General features: G+C 51.2%; 7 protein-coding genes across 7 annotated transcripts; 5 read left to right on the top strand and 2 right to left on the bottom strand.

The window, feature by feature from the left end:
* Window positions 1-1,087: 1,087 nt before the first annotated feature.
* On the top strand, window positions 1,088-1,441 carry AtWU_04259 (general stress protein; the record flags this gene model as incomplete). The annotated part of the gene is made up of 2 exons (XM_035499370.1): window positions 1,088-1,213; window positions 1,301-1,441. The coding sequence occupies 2 exons, from the start codon at window positions 1,088-1,090 to the stop codon at window positions 1,439-1,441; spliced, it is 267 nt and encodes an 88-aa protein (XP_035355263.1).
* A 3,681-nt stretch (window positions 1,442-5,122) lies between these two features.
* On the top strand, window positions 5,123-7,029 carry AtWU_04260 (bZIP transcription factor; the record flags this gene model as incomplete). The annotated part of the gene is made up of 2 exons (XM_035499371.1): window positions 5,123-6,125; window positions 6,185-7,029. The coding sequence occupies 2 exons, from the start codon at window positions 5,123-5,125 to the stop codon at window positions 7,027-7,029; spliced, it is 1,848 nt and encodes a 615-aa protein (XP_035355264.1).
* A 1,045-nt stretch (window positions 7,030-8,074) lies between these two features.
* AtWU_04261 (ribonuclease Z) lies at window positions 8,075-11,278 on the top strand (the record flags this gene model as incomplete). Its single annotated transcript, XM_035499372.1, has 1 exon — window positions 8,075-11,278. The coding sequence occupies one exon, from the start codon at window positions 8,075-8,077 to the stop codon at window positions 11,276-11,278; it is 3,204 nt and encodes a 1,067-aa protein (XP_035355265.1).
* A 334-nt stretch (window positions 11,279-11,612) lies between these two features.
* Window positions 11,613-13,567, bottom strand: AtWU_04262 (putative acid phosphatase; the record flags this gene model as incomplete). The annotated part of the gene is made up of 7 exons (XM_035499373.1): window positions 11,613-12,511; window positions 12,611-12,919; window positions 13,019-13,165; window positions 13,235-13,250; window positions 13,303-13,337; window positions 13,401-13,413; window positions 13,478-13,567. 7 exons carry the CDS (start codon window positions 13,565-13,567, stop codon window positions 11,613-11,615), a joined length of 1,509 nt encoding a protein of 502 aa, XP_035355266.1.
* Window positions 13,568-15,678: 2,111 nt separating this feature from the next.
* AtWU_04263 (GTR/RAG family Ras-related GTP-binding protein) lies at window positions 15,679-16,980 on the top strand (the record flags this gene model as incomplete). Its single annotated transcript, XM_035499374.1, has 4 exons — window positions 15,679-15,884; window positions 15,937-16,038; window positions 16,090-16,773; window positions 16,821-16,980. 4 exons carry the CDS (start codon window positions 15,679-15,681, stop codon window positions 16,978-16,980), a joined length of 1,152 nt encoding a protein of 383 aa, XP_035355267.1.
* A 1,250-nt stretch (window positions 16,981-18,230) lies between these two features.
* On the top strand, window positions 18,231-19,071 carry AtWU_04264 (putative heme/steroid binding domain protein; the record flags this gene model as incomplete). The annotated part of the gene is made up of 2 exons (XM_035499375.1): window positions 18,231-18,473; window positions 18,547-19,071. The coding sequence occupies 2 exons, from the start codon at window positions 18,231-18,233 to the stop codon at window positions 19,069-19,071; spliced, it is 768 nt and encodes a 255-aa protein (XP_035355268.1).
* Window positions 19,072-19,453: 382 nt separating this feature from the next.
* On the bottom strand, window positions 19,454-20,148 carry AtWU_04265 (40S ribosomal protein eS25; the record flags this gene model as incomplete). Its single annotated transcript, XM_035499376.1, has 4 exons — window positions 19,454-19,476; window positions 19,555-19,764; window positions 20,040-20,073; window positions 20,146-20,148. The coding sequence occupies 4 exons, from the start codon at window positions 20,146-20,148 to the stop codon at window positions 19,454-19,456; spliced, it is 270 nt and encodes an 89-aa protein (XP_035355269.1).
* Window positions 20,149-20,625: the final 477 nt, after the last annotated feature.

Consider the following 20,625-nt stretch of genomic DNA (forward strand, 5'->3'; position numbering starts at 1 on the left):
ACTGCTGCAACCAGAACCTTTTGTCTCAGCTCTCGACTTGCCTATAACCGGGGATTTCAGTTGAATTCAAACATACCTCAGTTGCTGCCGAGATATTACGACGAAGATGGATAATTTAGATATCATATGACGAAGTCACGACAATGATGAACAATACTAATGGCAGGTGGTACAGCTAGACAGAAAGGTACATACTAGCGCCAGCCATATATACTCTTAGTACATATATTTGTTATTTCGGGTCAATGAGAGTATAAAGCTTCGTATCTTTCCAACACATCATTCCCATCCACTCCAATAGTACCACATAAGCCACAACAATAAACCCCAGCACAACGAGTACTTAGCTAACTGCCCACAAAACAACATCATCGATACACCGAGATAAAATCATCCCTAGATACAATCTAGACCACCCCTCAACCCTGTCCCTCCCAAACCAAAAATATCAAACTTACATCAACCCTCCAATCGCCACCCACCTCATACCCCATAAACAATGACACCCCATCTACGTAGCACCCCTACCCCAACAAAGCAAACACAGCAGCAGCGCATCTAAAACCCGCACCTAAACATACAAAGTAAAACCAATCCCACCTCCACAATTGCGCAATCGCAATCTAGACTCAACCCATCCAATCTCCAAAAATAAACGTACTACGTGACCATGACATGACACCACCAACTCCCCTATCCAAACAGGGCGACAACCATTAACACGGGGTTCATGTTCCACGGAAACCAGAGTTCAACCCGCGTGGCGAGCCAATATCAGGGATGGGATGGAGCATGATGAGCATGGAGAACTTGAATTGACTATTGATGATGATGGGTTGGGGAGGGTTGTGGAAAGTTAATTGCGAATTGCATCAGGTTACGTACTTTACTTCACTTAGGGAAGAGGTTTGTCGTTGTTGATGTCAAATGGGTGACATTATGACTTCATGGGGTTGTTGGGATTTGGGTATATATATGCTGTTGAGGTGGGATTGGAATTGGTCTCAGAATCAGAATCAGAAGACTATTATCTATTACTATCTAATCTAATAGACGATAAACCACTTGTTTATACCAAAGGATCAAAATGGCATCCAACTCCAACCCCGGAAACTTCGCCAACCGGTCCCACGACGAAGTGTCGAATATCGCCAAGAAGGGTGGCCAGTCAAGTCACTCGGGCGGATTTGCCAGTATGGATCCTGATAAGCAGGTATATTATATATATTCCTTACTCATGCTGAAGACATTTTTGAGTTAGTCAATGTTGAGTGAAGATACTAACTTGGCTGGCTTTTAGCGCAACATCGCATCCCAAGGTGGCCAGGCCTCCAGCGGTAGCTTCCAACCCGGAGACCCTAGAGCCCGTGCTGCTGGCCAGAAGGGCGGATCGAGAACCCAGTACGATCAATATGATGAGGATGATGAACCTGAGGAGTAAATCATCTCTTTACTACTACTCAAGTGTGATGATTTGACTCCTTAGTGGAGTGGAGGTAAATGTTTGTTTGACGATCGTTATGATATGAAAGGATCAGGGCCCTGTTTTATTAATTATTTTATGAGAAAGTGTATGTACTAGCGCCAGTATACATAAGGCGAATAAGAAATGTGTGCACACAACAAATCCTGTTCCAAATCTTCGATAGTCTTGAATTGGGGAGGATAGATAGTATCGATATGAACTGGGGTTTGTGGGGTGACATCACAATATTGCCGTTTCCGGTCGGTTCAACTCGATGCATCATGTGAGGTCATAACATCGCCCCTTGAATTTTATGATGTTGTATATCTCTCATTGATGCCGAGATAATTGGCATGTGGTGGCAATTTGTAGAGTTGCAATGGGTTCATGTGCTACAGTAAGCGGCTGCGTTGATGTTGCTGAAAATAGTAGAGCTGCGAACGATAACTTCTGCCTGAAGTCTAGACGGCGTTGCAGTGGAAAATTGTGTGCATTACTTAAGCGGCACACTCAGCTCACTGAACATGGTACAGAGTTGATCTACCAAAGGTTGGATTGTTTCTGTGCGCTCGGACGAGTAGCTTCAGAAGACTGGTTCAGCGAATAAACAGACCATGAGTGCAGTCTTCGATTCTAGCCTTATGGTCGCTGCCGATTTGCGTCTGCACCAAACAAGGCAGCCTCGAAGAAAGCCTTATAAGGCTCGGCAACTGAAACAAGCATCCAGCGCAAAGATTCAGGAGACCCAAAGACAAGACAAGACTCCGGGCCAAGAAAAAGCGTTCTATTTTTTTTTTCTTCAACTCAGTCGTGTACAGTCTCAGCCACAGATCTGCAAATAGATATAGAATACTTTTATCCGTAGCATGAGGCAAAAGTTTTCGCACGAGGCTATTCGCAGGGATCTGCCATCGAAAGCGCGCTAGGCAATGGCAACCGTATAGTTTATCGTCTCGGTTTCCTATTAAGGTTATCGTGATGCTGCGGCACCGGCTGCGCCCATCAGGGGTTTCTGGAAACTAGGAAAAGATTTGCTCGAACTAGTAGAACCTAAGGCCCAACTCAAGCCTCGAGTGCCGCACTACCGAGCCTAGAGAAGAGCAGAACACAATTCAACTCGATAAAACCGTTTTGGTGCTGGACGAAAACTGTGCAGTCTCCCATCTGGGACTTATGGAACGGTCAGTGATCGGTGGTTCTCCGTTCGGACGAGTTTCATCCATTCTCCTTCCACTGATTCGGATCTGAAGCAGAAGTTGCGACTTCGTCAAGGCCTAGAATTGAACTCTAGCGGGTTAAGTTTCGGCCGGATCAGCGAGTCGTGGCCACCTCTGTCAGGCCATAACCATCTCCATCAAATTTTTAGTTATCTAATGATCACCCGTCCCGCGATGTTCCTTTTGAGTATGTGCGCCGGGATGATAAGATGCCACTGGCGCTGCTCGGACATGGGCGATACGCCTACTGTATGAGAAAGTACCTTTTGCACAACTGTCGTTGAGGCGTGAAACGGCCCTAATAAGCCTTAAGCCGGGGAAGAATCCTTTGGTCTTCCAGAGGAGAAGTGGACCGGGTCTTTTCTCAGCGCTTAGTTTCTAAACGGTTAGATAGTAGCCCACCTAGTAGGAGTCTAGAGCCGATAGAAGAGATAGATACACAGACTATCTACTCCATGGATAGCGCTGGGATGAACCACCCAAAAGTTTCAAGACCGAACCACTGGGTGCGAAGCGAGAAAGCAAAGAGTTGAGAGTGGCTCGTCGTGGGCTCTCTCTCCAGGGCCATCAGTTCACAGTCAAATCACTGCGTTTCCTGCTTTTTTCTTCCATGGCAGCCCGGCGCCAAGCTTTGCTTCCGGAGCCTTTTGTCGGCCAGGAACTGGGTTTCTTACCCACCAGAATTCCACACCGGCGCATCCACACCAGGGGACCAGCAGTTGAAGAGTCGAGATCGAAGTGGTCAGCACTATTGGCCATTCTAGAACATCTGGATGCATCAACCAGAGTGCCCTTGAAGTGGACTCGCTCCCCTCGACCACACAACAATTGTGTTGATACTTTGGTTTTGTTCGTTGTTCCCCATTGTCCCCTCTAGAGGCCACCCCATCTGTCCCATAGATCGAATCATCAATCACATTGGTGAAGACTGATGGCATTCCAGACTCATGCAGTCTCAGCTACATTATCCACCCCCTTTTTATTCCAATCAATCATAATGCCGATGTGGATTGGTGGACTCGCGGAAACTGTGATCACAATTGCTGTGAACAGATCGCAGCCGTCGGCTGATTCTTGGCGGTCATTGGCTGTGGCTGAGCCACTAACGTCATGAAGTGGTGATACATCGGCCACTCCAGGTGAACAATCTTGCAGGAGACTACTGTGATTGGTGCAAGCACATTGTCAGGAATTGAGATTGTGCTCACCTGTGCCGCCGTTTCATTGCCTCGGAGAAACAGACTTGAAACGGCAAGGTGTCAGAAAGGGAGGCAAGAGGGACGGGAAGACACAATAATTCATGGACGGTCCATTATTCACAATGGGGGTGAGAAAAGAGACTTCGGGGCAACCATCTAGGGGGCGGCTCGCGAAGAAAATCTCGCATGCCGGCCTTCACACCTCCCATTCTCGTCCAAAGTCACCCGACAGAGAGTTGTCCGGAAGGAAGGGCTCCATTAGGTTGGCCTACATGCTTCTTGTCTGCACAAGGGATGTGTACTACTGTACAGTGTATGCTGGGTGGTGAGAGTTGGCCATTACGGTCAATCCAACACCTGTCAAGGGGAGTACACAATAAAAGTAAACAAGGCCGGGAGATCTTATCGACGATCTCCTGATTGCACCAACTGTAGAATTCTGTTTGGTAGCGTTCCTGGTTCACAGTACATGGAAGAGGAGACGGGCGAAAACCGGTGCGACTACCCAAGTAAACTAAGTCAGGGAGGGGAGGGAGAGAGTGGATTCCCTCCCTAACCAGCAGTGGAGTAGGGTGCTGCTCCCCGGAAGCCCTAACCCACTGAACTCGCCTTAGTGTCCAAGGGGCCAGCCAATCCCAGACTTAAAATGGGTGGGGCGGGTCCCAGTAGCCGCTGAGTCAGCCAAAGGACGCGCAAGCCTTTTTAGTTACCTGAAATTCTGGGTGGATTTCTATTCCTGGCGTGGAGAAACGAGTTGCCCATCTGGTCTCTTCGCTCTGCTGTGTTGCTGCTGTTGCTGCTGCTCTGCCCACTCGGTCTTGTAACGTTATCCCTCCCTCATTAACTCCCGTCCGCCAACCTTGGTCGATCCCTCCCTTCCCATTTTACCCATCATCTCTTCCCTTACTCTCTCCATCAATCACTACTACTACTATCACTATCATCCATCTTCACCCATCTAACTCCTCCTTCCTGTTTTCCATTTTACCCTCTCCAACGCTATCGTTACGTGTATTGTCTTTTCGATATCCCTCATAGACTACTCGCTTTCATTGCTTACTAGTAACCCTCTCACCCCTTTCTACCTCGGATCACATCAACCCCCATCGTCTCTCGTTATCAAATCCAACCCACCCCTTTCTCTGCTCCGACCGTGCACTTGACCAAATCGCGCTGGTCTTCGCTCTCGTTTATCAGGTCGCGCTACTCGAACAGCTTTTCATCTACACATCCTCATCACCATGGCTACATTGGCAGAACATCCGGCGGTCGCGCCATCAACATTCGACCAGGACATCGAGTCATTCCTCGATCTTGATCAACTAGCATACACCTCCGCAGAGCCCGCCCGCGCAAAGACCGCCCTGGCTGCTCAACCCACCTTACCAAGCACCGAGTTCAACGCTGGCGATGTACGAAGTGCTGGTTTTGCCTCGACAACAAGTCAACAAGCCCCGATTGCTTTCCAGGGTCCCAGTCACCAGTATGATGAACACAAGCAGCAGACCGGCCTGCCTCCAGGCGCCCTGGCTCATGCCATGACTTTCAACAACCACATGAACGGCATGGGATACGGTGCCCCGAGTCCCGGTTTCCCCATGGGCGGAGACCTCTACCCTAGCAGCCAACTGAAGCGCGAGGAGCCTTCCATGGATTTCAACAGCCCCCCGACTCGCAACACCTCGGATATGGACCTGGAGTCCGACAACATGGGATCGGTTCCTGGCTACTTCATCTCCCCGAACCCGAGCAACAAGAGCCAGTTCGTCGACCCCAACGCTTTGGGCGGCCATGAGATGGCCTCCATGGGTCCCTCCACTCAGGTTGGACGCATGTATCCGGGTATGCACCAGCAGCAGGCTGCCATGGCCAAGGCCGCTCAGCAACAGAAGCACAATGAGTACCTTCGCCAGCAACACCTCCAGCAACAGCGCCGCATGGACGAGCACATGCACCACAATGCAGCCCCCCACAGCCAGACCCCTCGCCCATCCAACCCGGCTGTTGAGGAACGCATCTCCCGCCTCTTGCAACAGATGCGCCAGTCTGCCTTGAACTCGCCTGACGACTCCCCTTCTCCTCCTTCCCTCCTGCCTCAGATGGCCAAGGCCAAGAAGGAGGAGCAGGATATGGATGAGGATGAGAGACTCTTGGCCAGCGAAGAAGGAAAGAAGCTCAGCAGCAAGGAACGTCGTCAGCTCCGGAACAAGGTTTCCGCTCGTGCTTTCCGGTCTCGCAGAAAGGGTATGGAATCCCCTGTTGGTGTAATGACCTGAACATGAAGTGACTAACCCGTTGTTTAGAGTACATTGGCCAGCTCGAAAGCGAGGTTGCCGCCAAGACCAATGAAGCCCACGAACTGCGTCTGCAGAACCGTTCCCTCTTTGAGGAGAACGCCCGTCTCACCGACCTCGCCCGCATGCTCCTGTCGTCCCCTCACTTCTCCTCGTTCCTGGACGAAATGGGCCCCAACGGTCTTCCCCTGCCGAGCCAGGTGCAGTCGCAGCCCCACCCTCAGCACCACCAGCACCCTCAGCACCCGCAACAGGCCCAGCCTCAGCAGCAGCCACCCCAGCAGCAAGCGCCCGCCATGACGCAACCGCCTATGCAGCAAGCTCCTCCCGTTGGTATGGTCATGGTCCCCAACCAGGGACTCGATGTCTCGGCCATGGGTATGAACAACGGTGGCTGGAACTCCGGTATTGACATGAACTACGGCAACCCTTCCGTGTTCGCCGTCCTGGAAGTCCCTGAGCCCGCTATTGACACCGAGGCCCTCTCTGGAAAGACCTCCAGCATCGTGGACTCTTGCCTTCCCAGCGTTGCCAGCTCCAAGGACGAGGCTCCTGTTCTCGCTTCTATGCCAGCTGTTGCCGAAACCGAGCAGAAGTCGGATGTTGGCGTTGAGAACCCTGATGTCATGATGGACGAGTCGGACCCTGCTTTCGCTCTCTTTGCTGATCTGCCTGCCGCCCCTACATCGCAAGGATCTGCTTGTGCTTTTGATGGCATTGCTACCGGAAAGTCGACCTTTGAGCTTGTTGTCGAGGGCGAGGTCAAGGACAGTGCCCAACAATTTGCTCATCTCTGCCACAGCATGGAAGCCGCTTTCGAGCGCGTGTCCATGATGACTGCTCATCTTCCATGATTCCCCATGTCGCGCACTTTCGAGCCTTATAAGTACTGTAAAGCTGGTTCTTCGGTTTTGCTATTTTACCTTCTCGCTAGTGGTTCGAAAGACTATTGAACCTGCCATGTAGACACCAACGTCTTTCCTTTGTCAATGATCTTGTGTTTATATACTTCTGCCCCACGACGTGGCTCATTTCTGTCTACGCTTATTCTTTCTATTGCTGCTCGTCTTTTCTTCTACTCTTTTCTTTTCATCCTCTTTTTCAGGGGTTCGACGGAATGGCTTCTGGTGTCTGGAAGAGGGAAGGCTACTTGGGATTGGAATTTGGGAGCTTGGAATTATGGATTGTCCGGACTGGCTATTAGGGAACACATCAAGATACAAATTAACTCCATATCAAAAGTTGAATGACCTTAGGATCTGCGAGCCTTTTGCATAGTTCGTATTAGTAAGGAAATAGATGACCAGTGGCAGACTACTGCTTAGTGTGGAGGAGCTGCATGGCTTAAAGTGATCGAAAGTGGCGATTGTCAGGCCCGAGAAAAAGTTGCCGGGCGGAGAAGCTCTGCGACTCATCCACAACTTAATTGACAACCTCTCATCTCCTACCATCTCTTTTATCTTGCTTTTTACTTTGATTCCTATGAGATGACGGACCGTTGACACTGCTCGCATTTATCTAAGCCCAACTACATCTCCCTTTCCCATCAAGTTGGCTTCCCTTTTGCGGTCCGCGGCGCTACTCGCCAGTGTTTTTCGCGGAGTTGCCGTCGCTCCCAGACGTCCCTCGCCAGTCCTCCTCCGAACCTCGATCCCTCGAGATTCTCGCGGCTCTCATAAAAAGGCTCTATCCCAGAAGCGCGATTTTGCTCAGAAGCGTGGGCCGTCGGCGTCATCCAAAAAATCTCAGATTGGCCAGCCAGTGGAACCGGGCACTTATCTACTGCCTGCCCCTCGACTACCTTTCCGACGCGGACAGAATTTCCTCCTCTACAATCCCAAGTCTTTTCAGACATCAGGTTTCGGTCCTCCGCCGACGCCACCGACGGGCAATCCCCCAATGAAGTTCTACTACGAGGTCCTGACCACGCCCACGGCCGATACCCCAGGCACGACGGTCCTTCTTCACTTCCCGGACAAGCGTTATTTCTTCGGTCAACTGTCGGAGGGCACTCAGCGCGCATGTACGGAGCGTGGCATTAAAATAACCTATCTGACCGACGTCTTCCTCACCGGCCAGATACAATGGGGCAATACCGGAGGATTGATTGGTGTTATCCTTACGCTGGCTGACGGGATAGCCAGCTCGAATAACGCTTTGGAACTTCTTGCGCGGGAGAAAGAGGAACGCATCAAAGAAAGTGGACAGGCCAATGCGGCTGCCAAAAAGGAGCATGGAATGTCATACGCGGTTCACGACGGACAATTGGTACCGCAACGAGGAACTCTGACAATCCACGGAGGTAGAAACCTCACACACACTCTAGCCACCGCACGGAGATTCGTCTTTCGCAAGGGTACACCGGTGTTCACGCGCGAATATGATTCGGAGGGCATGTCGAAACCCGATCGCCTCGGAGCGGAGGATCCTTGCGAACAGCCTACATGGTCGGACAGCAACATCAAGGTCTGGGCTATGCCTATCAGGTCTTCCCCCGTCCCGCACCTGCAAGCGACGTCGCAGGTTCGCTCAATGAGCCCTAGGAAGCGAAGCCTCGACGAGTTCGAAGAGAGCAACAATACGTCAGAGCCTATTGATGCGCGAACCCGGGACCAAGTCATTAGGCAGTCTGTGATCACGGACATGTTCAACTCGAACTGGAGACTGGATGCTCTGCACGAGACCAAGTTGGCGGATGTGAAGATGCCGGCCGCGATGTTCGTTCGTAACCCCGTCACCAAAGACCTTGAGCAGTACAAGGGACCTGCCCCCGGAAGTAATGAGCCACTCCCTGATATCACGGTCCTCGTACGCCAACCGTGGCCCGGTGCAGCCGTCGAGAAGATCCCTCATACTACCTGGTGTCAGGAGTCCGTTTCCTATATCATCCGGAACCACGATGTCCGGGGAAAGTTCGACCCGAAGAAGGCTCAGGAGCTGAATGTTCGCAAGGGACCAGACTATGCGAAGTTGACCAAGGGAGAGAGCGTGACGTCGCAAGATGGCAAGACCGTTACTCCTGACATGGTTCTGGGCCCATCCCGACTGGGTAAGGGATTGGCAATCATCGATTTGCCTACCCCAGCACACGTCGATGATCTGGTAAATCGGCCCGAGTGGAACTCCCCCGCCGTTACTACAGGCCTGCAGACCTTCCTGTGGATTTTGGGTCCTGGAGTGGGTGATCATCCACGACTCCACGAGTTTGTTGCGAGATTCCCCGAGTGCGAACATACCGTGTCCAGTTCGGACTATTGTCCCAACTACCTGTCTATGAAGAGCATCGCAACCTCGACCACGCGGATGGGCTTGCTGAGGCCTGACAACTACCCGACCCTTGTTCATGACAATGTGTCCCTCCCGCAGCCCGGCACTAGAACTGCAGAGCCTGCCACAGAACCGAAAGCTGTTGCCCTGAAACCTGTGGCGCCCGGTGTCATCATCGACATGGAGCCCAAGTTTGCGCTCAATTACTCTGAAGTCGAGCCGCATTTTGAGCCCGCACAGGTGCAGCGCCAGATGCCTTGGGCCATCGAACAGCGCCTGAGCACCATCCGCAAGCGTGTCAAGAAGGAGGCGTTCACGAAAAAGCTCGAGAGCTTCCAAAAGGATCTCCCAGGAGCCAACGTGGAGATCATTACCCTGGGCACTGGATCCTCCGCTCCATCCAAGTACCGCAACGTCTCCGCTACTCTTCTCAACGTGCCTGGCTACGGATACTACCTGCTCGACTGCGGTGAGAACACCCTTGGTCAGCTGAAGCGTGTCTTCGCACCTGAGAAGCTGCGTGAAGTCTTGCAGAACCTGCGGATGATCTGGATCAGTCACCTTCACGCGGACCACCATCTCGGCACCGCTTCTGTCATCAAAGCCTGGTTCCAGGAGAACTACCCCGACGGAATCCCGCAGACAGACGAGGTAGAGATGGACATGTCCAAGATATTACAGGAAAAGCGACTGTTCGTTGTCTCCGAACAGATGATGACAGGCTGGCTAGAGGAATACGCTGCTGTCGAGAACTACGGTTTCGGCAAGGTGATTCCCTTGAGCGCCTCCCCCTACCTGCACCAAGGCAACATCCGCACCCAATTCGTCTACCGTCACTGCCGCGCAGACGGCTCCTACCCCGGCCACCAACTCGAAGCCACCAGACCCTCGACCACCAGCCTCAGCTTCCACGACCAATCCTCCCCCCTCACCCCTCTCCTCCGCTCCGCCACCGGCCTCTCCGACCTCCTCACCACCCGCGTCTCCCACTGCCGCGGCGCCATGGCCGTGTCCCTCGTCTTCCCCGACGGCTTCAAGATCTCCTTCTCCGGCGACTGCCGTCCCTCCGCCGGCTTCGCCACCATCGGCCGCAACTCCACCGTCCTAATCCACGAAGCCACCTTCCAAGACGACATGGCCGTATCAGCCATCGCCAAGAAACACTCCACCCTCTCCGAAGCCCTCGAAGTCGGCCGTCTCATGAACGCCCGCGCCATTCTCCTCACGCACTTCAGCCAACGCTACCAAAAGCTCGCCCGAGTCGAAGAAGCCCCTGCCTCTCGCACAGCCAACAACAAACCCGCCGCTGAGCCCAGCAACCACGTCGGCCAAGTCGGTCTCGACGTTCCGGACGACGAGCCCACACAAAACAACAACACCCGTAACCAAATGTTCGGCGACATCAAGGTCACCAGCCGTCCTAAGATCACCGTCCCGATCGTCGCGGCCTTCGATTACATGCGTATTCGCGTCCGCGATATGCCTATCGCTCAGGCGTATGCGCCTGCCGTCGAGAAGTTGTTTGACCTCCAGGAACGCGCGGGCGAGGAGAAGGCCGAACAAAGGAAGGAGGCTGCTAAGCAGATCGCGCAGAATAGGCAGAAGGCGAAGAAGCAGAAGCAGGAGAAACATAAGCAGATTCCTGTTGCTGCTGAGGAGATGGAGGTTGAGAAGCCGGAGGGGGCAGATGTTAAGTCGAAGTCGATTTGGAGTGCGAGTGAGAGTGAGAGTGGGTGGAGCACGAGTGGGAGTGATAGTGAGGGGGAGCGCATTAAGAAGGAGCATTATGCTAGGAAGCGGAAGGGTAGTGCTGCTGCTGGTAAAGATGGGCAGTAAGAGTAAGTAGAGTGTAGGAGATATGGGATAATACTATCATATTAGAGTATATAACATTCGAACATATTATCATGATGTATTATTATTCTTATTGGTGTTTGACTACGGTCAAGCAGTTTGGTTTCAAAGAAGAATAGATTACTACGGCTCAAGAGCAAATCAGTCATACTGCATACCATGTTTATGTCTTCCAATAGACCACAGTAGTAAATATGTATATCTATTAGACCAAATCACCCAATCTCACAATAGTGGTCAAGAAAAAAAAAGAAAAGAAGTAGGTACAGATTAAAGCAACCTCGCATACACAGATGCAAATCAACCATCGTAGGCTCTAGAACCCAGCCACCGACTTCTCCGCATCATTCTTACCATACAACCCCTCACCGAGATTCTGCAGACACTCGGACCTCCAGTCCTTGGGGGTGAACTTGTCCACGATCTCCTTGAACGCTTCCAGCGTACAGAAGCTCTCGTCACCAGGGAGATGGTTCTCAGCCTTAGCGGCGCAACCGGGGATCCGGACAGGACGGTCGTTGTATCTAATGCGGACGTAGTGGGAGCGGAGGGATTCTTTAGATGATTCGGGGAGAGAGGACAGAGGGACACGGGCTGTTTCGGAGGGTTGGGGGGTATTAGGCGTGCTGGAGGAGGAAGAGCCAGTTAGGAAGGAGAAGAGGCCCTTCTTGTTGGTTGCGTCGCCAGATGTGGATGTCGCGCGTGCTTGTTCTTGTTCGGCTTTGGAGAAGAGCTCGATGGCTACGGAAGAGGTGAAGGGGGGCCATTTTCCGTCGAAGGCGCCCGTGCTGGTGAGGATAGCGGCGAGAGTGGTGTCGTGGCAGCCGCTCATGGCGAATTTGATGGCTTTGCCGTTGGTTGGGGAGGAGCCCGAGGCGGAGGACTCACTGCGCCAGCCGCCGTCAACGGCGGCGCTGACCATGCGGTCGACGACGTCGCCGAGGAGAGCGCCAATGCCGAGTTTGCGGTATTCGTTGCTCTCGGTGTAACCGGTGAACCATTCGTCGACGGAGATCTGGTCGATGTAGTCTCTGAGTTTGCGGTCGTAGAATTCGGAGGGGAGCTTGGTTGCGGGGCCGTGGGCATCGGTAGCGTTGATGGTGTCGTTGATTCCGCACAGTTGAGGGTGGCCGTCTACTGCGACTCGAGGGGAGCTTTCCGGCATCCACTTGGAAATGCGCTTGTTGATGTAGTCCATTTCATCAGAGGTGTTCCCTGTAAGATTGTTTGTTAGATTATTAGTGGTTAAATGCTTGGCAGCTACTATGGTATGACGGAGTGCATTGGACTGGGGGATCTGAGTAGAGGACGTACATTTGAGTGCTGCTTTGTTCGCAAAGAGCCTAGCAAGTTGCCTGAAACGGCGGCAGTTTCCTTCATTCGGGAAGAGAGTCTCCTCCGATACGGCGCGTGCAACGATCACCGGGGGTGGGAAGTCCTGGGTGCGGGCACTGGCGGGATACATGCCCCAGAAGGCTTGCTGGAGGGACTCGAGGGCACGGGGAATGGGAGTGGCACGAAGATACATATCCTCGGTATCGGACTTGACCTTGGGCATGAAACCCAGCTGGTCGACATACAAGTGTCGCAGACGCTGGCCTAGGGCAAAGGTGGTCTCCCGTCCTTTGTCTGTCAGCTCACCGTGTTGGCTGGTACCCAGTCAGCAGGACCTCCTGAAAGTTTATCGCTGAAGTCCAACTTGCCAGATGCCTTCTATATCACCAGTTGCTCCCACTGCAACCACAGATTGGTCCTTGTCGCCAAAAGCCTCCGTCTTCCTCCTCCATTCGAACCCGTTCCACGATGTGAGGTCTTTGTTGCTGGCGGCCATTTGAATCATCTGTCGCGCAACATTGCAGTACGGCCAGTCTTTGCAGAAGTAAAGAAGTTAGTGAGGGGCCGATCAAACGTATGCGTCAAGGTGGAAGGACGAATTACATGGAGCGAGTCCTGCCTAAACAATATTAGCCTGGAGATAAGCTGGGGGGAAGGGTTGGACCGCATACATTCTGGAAACGCGAAGAGACGGGCGTTCGTTCTCCTAAAGAGCAGAGGTTAGATCAGGAATATTCAAGCAAAATTGTAATATGTATATCCTTCTCACCATGACGGAGAAACTGAACCATGCATTAGCCAGCGTCCTGCGTGGGCAATCGGGGGGATTGATTTGCCGGCACTTACCACTTGCACCAATTGGAGTTTCAGGTCCCGAGGATAGAGCCGGTCCAGCTCCTCCTGGGAGTAAGGCTCACGGGGGACCAGAGTTGTCATTGGAAAGGCAGTCCGCAGTGAAGCACCTGGCAGGACTTGAGAGACGGCGTCAATGACAAGGGGGGAAAAGGTAAAGAGCGAGCCTGGCAGACTAATAAATGGAAGGAAAGACAATGGGCGCAACGGCCGGACAGGCGGTGATGACGCCAGCAGGCGGTCTGGTTGAGGGGAGCCAATCAACAGGCGGCACTGAACCCCGAGGCCGTTTCGAGGGTTTTTCGCGGGGATTTTCTCCATTCATTCCATTTGCTGTGCCTGCTTTAATTTACGAGGAAGTTCCTCGGGTGAACGCTTGTTGATCAGGGTCCTTTTTGTCCTGTTTTGCTACCATTGGAGTTCATCTCTCTACTATCTCTATATCCCGAGTACATCAAGTTGTGTTGTTTACACAATCCGTGAACAATCATGCTTAACCATCTCAACGAGATTGAATACAATCTACTACTCCGTAGTACTGTAATCACGTCAATTTCCAGAGGTGGTCTTCTCCATCATCCTCGTAGTTTAGATAGGTGTGGTTGACAGGTTGTCATGCACACCGACTGCATATATTGCTCGCACTTATTTCCCGATCAAGTCTCCGTAACCATACACCTCTTGAGCCCTTCTTATGGGTCAAATAAATAATGGCCCTCTGTCAATGCCGCCATTGAATTCTATTGTCAGATTCGTGGTTGCCCTCAATATTGGCCGCCCAGTATGGGCACCGCATGGTCATGGTAACAGTTCAGTGCAAATTACCACATGTTGTAAGATTACCCTGTATTATATCCCGGCATGAAGCCATTTGCGTCGCTATCACAGCTGCAAACTTGACAGCTGTCCACCTGTACTCTGTAGCATGAGATAGATAACTGCCCTGGTAGTTGGTTGGGGGATGCGGAAAGGATCACGCACCAAAGGCGGAGAGCAGCATCTCTCCGTGCCAAGCCGCACCTCCCGCGCTTATCGCATTGGACGCACCGCATCTCTTTCACTGTCCTCCACTTCCATCCACTGTGATTGGCAATCCAGGAACGCACTGTCAGGCATTGAGACTTCTGCTGAGTATAAGCCACTCCCATTGCACTATCTGTATGTGTTCTTAGCATCACATCTCCTCCAAGTTCGTGTGCAAGCCCTCCAATCCAGCCTGTTCTGCCCCGTGCCTACCCACCTATACATCCTCTTTGGTCTGATATTATTGTTATCGCGAGAGAGAACGTATTGAGCCTCTCATCCCGTGACCCCCTTCCTCTTTCGCTTGAATGATCATTTGCCAGCCATGCACTTCACACACTGCTGAGCCTTCCTTATTCCCATCCGTTCCTGTGCAACAAGCCACCCTCCAGTCACTCTGCCCATATCCTGGTTGCTCCGTCGATCATCTTTCCGGGGTTCTGGTGCGGAGATTGCAAACACTGCGTTTCATACTTCACTGTCTCTCGTTTGGCTTCAATTTGCTTGAACTCAATCTGTTCAAACACGTCCCTCTCCTCATCTCATATCATCGTGTCGTGTGAGACATTGAACTTGTGGTAAGTCTCTGTCAAGTCCTTTGGATGTAGTTGCTTTTTGCACTCGCTGAGCTGATTACTTAGGTGGAAAGCATCGTTTCTGAAATAGCACAAGGATTGAACCGAGTCTGAAACCATGGATGTAAGGATTCTTCCAATGCCCCTCTCTCTTATCTGCAGATGAGCCTGCACCGTCTGTCGAGCTGTGGGAATCAATGAGGTGTCTTTTTGAGTGCTGTGCTGGACTGCTTGGCCCAGATTGGCTCTATTCTATGTTGTTGCTGTTGCCTGCATGTCAAAAGTACTCTGTGTTGTGTGAGGTATCTGCAGATGACCTTCAACGCCCGACCGGCTCAACAAGAAATGAGTTGTTCTCTGTGCTCGGATACACCCAGAGCAATCAATTCTGTTTTGTACGAGTCTATGCACGTGTCAAACACGCCCGGCGAGTCCCAGGTGTTTTTTTCACGTTCTCATCACATTCGAGCTCGGGGCACGTGACCTGTATTCACGCTTTCACCTCATGTTGTTGGAGAGGACTAGATAGCTCATGGGCATTCTTTTCTCTGCTGTCTTTGTTGTCTTTGATGAAAGCTTCTCACGCGCTTGGTCATCATGGAGCTACCTCGTCGGATCGAACCTGGCTGGGGGAGCGCATCCAAACAGACCCCAAGCGAGAATACTACAGCCCCCAAGTCTGATGCACAGCTAATGCTTGAGAATATTCTACAGGGAACTACCCAATCTATGGAGCAGTCCGCTGAGTCGGCCAATAAACCCCAGGATGCTAAGCCTCGTCTGATGCTGATGGGCCTGCGTCGGTAAGCTATCCCTACCGTAGCTGGTCCCGTATCATATTCTAACATTACCTAGGAGCGGCAAGTCATCGATCGCTAGCGTGGTCTTCCACAAAATGCCACCCAACGAGACCCTTTTCCTGGAATCAACGACCCGGATCCAGAAGGATTCGATCCAGTGAGTACGCATGTCCTCCACGATCCATACTGCACTGACACAGGCAAACAGCTCGTTCATGGACTTTCAGGTCTGGGATTTCCCTGGTCAGCTGGAGTACCTGGAGCCGTCTTTCGATCTGGAAAGCATCTTCGGAAGTTTGGGCGCGCTGGTTTGGGTCATTGACGCTCAAGACGATTACATGGAGTCGGTGGCGCGTCTCAATCGCACGATCTTAACCGTTCAGCAGTACTATCCGAACATCAACATTGAGGTCTTCATTCACAAGGTTGACGGTATCACCGATGAATACCGCACCGACACTTTCCAGGATATTGTCCAGCTCATTTCGGACGAGCTCAGTGATGCGGGCTACGAAAATGCTCCGGTTCATTACTACCTGACCTCCATCTACGACTACTCCGTCTTTGAGGCCTTCAGTAAGGTCATTCAGAAACTCATTCCCAACCTGTCTACGCTGGAGAATCTGATCAACACCTTGTCCAACAATTGCGGATTTGAAAAGACTTATCTTTTCGACGTTCTCAGCAAGATCTACATTGCGTCCGACACCCGTCCGGTCGACATGTCCTGCTATGAGATGTGCTCCGACTATATTGACGTTATTGTGGACATTTCGGAGCTGTACTCCTGGGATCACCCCGACCGCAAGGCCAAGGGCGAGCAGAATCAGGAAGCAGAAAGCCACGCTGTTTTGCACGATGATACGATGATCCACCTCATGGAGATGAACAAGTATGTGGACGAGCTGCCCCTCCTTTGACGATGCTAACAGATAGTAGGTATCTTTGTCTTGTTTCCGTTATCCGGAACCCCGAGTCGAAAGATAAAAAGGGCCTTATCGATATGAATTGCCGTACCTTCCAGGAAGCTCTCAATGATGTCTTCTCCCGCAGCTGGGAGCAGGACCAGGAAGAGCCCGGAGTGGTGACCGAGGAGTAAAATACGAATTCATTTGCATTGGCGAGGTTGTCTTGTTTTTTGTTCTGTTTCGTCGTCCCTCTTTTGGGGCTTAGCAGGGAGTATTGAGGCACGGTTCGGATGGCATGACACCTCGGATGAGCCCTCTATCTTGCGACGTCGAGAATATGTGAAGCTCTGGTAGTTTTCACGCTATTTTGATGGGATCAATACTGAGGCTGGTACTTTGATAGTATTATATCCGAGTTAGTAGTCAATACCATAATGTGATATTCTACCAAGTAAACATTCGACCCGCAGTAGCCCTTGTAGTAAGGCATCAAGGCATCAAATCGAACGTGAGAGACCCGCCCGGCGGAACTTTCTTCCTGCGCAACATAAATTCATCTGGAAATTCTTTTCTTCGCTTGTTTTCTGTCATCACCAGTTGTGGTTCTTACGCACCTTTTGCGACTTCAAAAATGGATTGAAGATTTCGCGACTGGCTATGTCGTACTAACCCCGAAGCATCAATCCTACAGTTATCATCTTATCAGCAATCTCTATGGTAAGTTCGACAGAATTCATTGCACACGCTTCAATCAAGCTTCCCTCCCCAATCTCGATGATGAAAACTTTTCCTACATTCGCAGTTTCCACGCTAGCCGTCGCGAGAACCCATTCTAGACGTGCTCTGTGCGCAATACTTCCTTGGATGTCTGACGAGATTGAATGCCTTTTGCCTTTGCTTCTGCAGATCTTATGTAGTTGAACTTGGCTAACTGGATTAAAGTTATAGGTTACTCTAGATGCACATCTGCTTCGATATAGATATCAGAAGGACTACTAGACCAAGGCATACTTATAGTGTGCAGGATAATGGACATGGCGCAGAAGCAGCTAGCTACTGATCACCCAGTAGCTTTATGCTTTAGTCAGGATAATCATCTAAACAATGCAAGAATTATGATCTGTACAAATACCTCTCCAAGTAAACCAAGACCGTAGCTGTACCTCTGGCCCTTAAATTTCAATAAAAGCACTATACCTGTCACACCATGCGACTCCCGAAACAAGCCAACGGAGAGCGCGGAAATACTAAGGGTACTTAGCCAAGCAGCAGCTACTAGTTACTTACCTTTTACCTAACCATCTATCCATTCCACCTATCCCTCTTCTCCCATTACTATACCTACCTCTACTTGTCTCCCAATCCAATGGCCTACAAGTAATTTACAACCAACTATCTCACCACCATCACATACACATACAACATACAGCAACAACTAACCATGTCCTCCGAACTCCGCCAACGCCAAAAACCAACCCCATCTAAACCCTCCAAAACCACCAAATCATCATCATCATCCTCCTCATCACCCAAAAATGGCATCTCCATCCTAGACATCATCCGTGTGCTGGCCACACTCCTAATCGCCTCGTGCGGTCTCTCCTACTACATGACCTCATCCGAATCCATCCTCTGGAACTACCGACCCTGGTTCACCCGCTGGCCAGTCCTAGTCCGCTACATCGTATGCCTCATCCCCTCATCCCCATTACCCCCTCACTCACACCACATACACATCTACTAACAATCCCCAACAGCAAGGCCCCCTCCTCCTAACCCCCGCCGAACTCTCCCTCTACAACGGCACAGACCCCACCCTACCCATCTACCTCTCCATCAACGGCACCATCTACGACGTATCCGCGAACCCGCTCGTCTACGGCGCCGGCGGCCACTACAACTTCTTCACGGGGCGGGATGCGACGCGCGCCTTCGTAACGGGATGCTTCAAGGAAGATCTCACGCCGGATATGCGCGGCGTCGAGGAGATGTTCATCCCGATCGATGATCCCGAGGAGGAGAAGCGGTTGACTAATGGACAGAGGAAGGTGCGGAGAGAGCAGGATTTGAGGATCGCTAAGCAGAGGATTCATAAGGCTGTGGCGCATTGGATGAGGTTCTTTGCTAATCATAAGAAGTATTATGAGGTTGGGAAGGTTGTGGGATTGGAGGAGGTTGTGAAGAGGGAGGAGGAGGAGGGCGTTAAGAGGGAGCTTTGTACGGCTGCGAGGCAGCAGAGGATGACCAGGGAGCAGGTTGAGAAGGCGAAGGGGGGGAAGTAGTAGGTTGAATTGTATGTAGGGTGTATGATAGTGGTTTTGGTGGGGGAGGGGGGAGGGTTTATCGTCGCTTGGGATTTTGTTATCTAAATGATAGATGCTTAATCATGTGAAAATTGAAGATATCCATCCAGCCATTTGGTATCGTTACGAGTGCATGTATCGAGTCTTCGACTAGTTCGCTACGCAATTCTTAAACCATGAACATGGTCATCTACAAAGAATGATTGGAACAGATTTTGGTTGAATTTCAGCCAGTCATATTCTAACTTGACATGTCCATCAAATCGCCCAGCCCGACTTTCCGAATTTTCATTCGAGTGATATCATATCGTTGCACAAAGAAAAATGCGACGCGAGGAAAAATATTCATAGCGTCATACGTTTACTCGGCGGTGACGGCGCGGGCTATTACCAATGTCAGTATTCTATCACATATATACCATACAAGTCGTCAAACATCGGAAGAGACAAGGTGGGACATACTGTAGATGTTCATCTTGGAGTGACCAACAACCTTCTTGATCTGTCCCTTCTCCTCAAGGTCAGCAAGGGCCTGGCGGGCCAAGCTGCCGTTGATCTTGAGACGGTCGACCAGAGTGGCGACAGTGATCAGACGGTAGGACTGGACATCCTTGTTGAGACGCTCAGCGGTCTGCTTCTCGAGGACGACGGCGTGCTGGGCCTTGTCCTTGACTATATTCGGAGAAAAAATCGATGTCAGTAAATCATGCTCTGTTCATTCATCTCGGTTTTGTGTATCGGTTCGCGATCGATCGCATTCATTCATCATGTGCGTTGTGTGTAATATCCATCCATCCATCGCTATCGGGGAATATGTAGTCAGGTGTGCTTCTTCTTTCTCTTCGTTCGATACAATAACAGGCGATCTTCGACTCTTGAACTCGATAGGGGGGAATAATAATGATGGTGATGGTGATGATGATGGAGAACGGGGAATTATAGCGTACCCTTGCCCTTGGACCACTTCTTTCTGGTAGGAGCCTGCGAATATTATTAGTATTGATACATCTTCCCCCTTCTGCACTGCGAGTGCTACTCGGCGTTGGTACTCACCATTTTGACTGTCTGATGTAGCTGTTCGACGGAGGAGAGCTGCACAACAGATCGAACGGTCTGAAGTTTGAGTGCCCAAGTGCGAAATTCGAGTGGGGGATGACTCAGCGTCACGTGTAGATGAACCCTAAGCCCTGGGCTGTCGGTGCCGCTCGGTTAACATTGGCTGCTGCAATGCCGGATGTGATTGGTCGGTCGGGGTACACCTGTTTGTATGCTCGGTGGTATAGTACGCAGTACTAAAGTATAAGGGTCTGTGAAACATTGGTAGGACCCAACGGCATGATTAAGATTAAGTATAGTTTCCGCTATGTACACAGGTATTGTATCAGTTCGTTATAGGGCTTCCCTCATGAAAATCTCCCTCGTAAAAGCATACCCGGCTTTGAAGCCATTAGGTGTAAGGTAGTACAGAGGACCAGCTGGAGATATGATCATTCAGCCGGATGAATGCGCTTCGTAGCACGCCTCAACAGCAGA

This window comes from Aspergillus tubingensis (assembly GCF_013340325.1).
Source record: "Aspergillus tubingensis WU-2223L DNA, scaffold_6, whole genome shotgun sequence".
Lineage (NCBI taxonomy): Eukaryota > Fungi > Ascomycota > Eurotiomycetes > Eurotiales > Aspergillaceae > Aspergillus > Aspergillus tubingensis.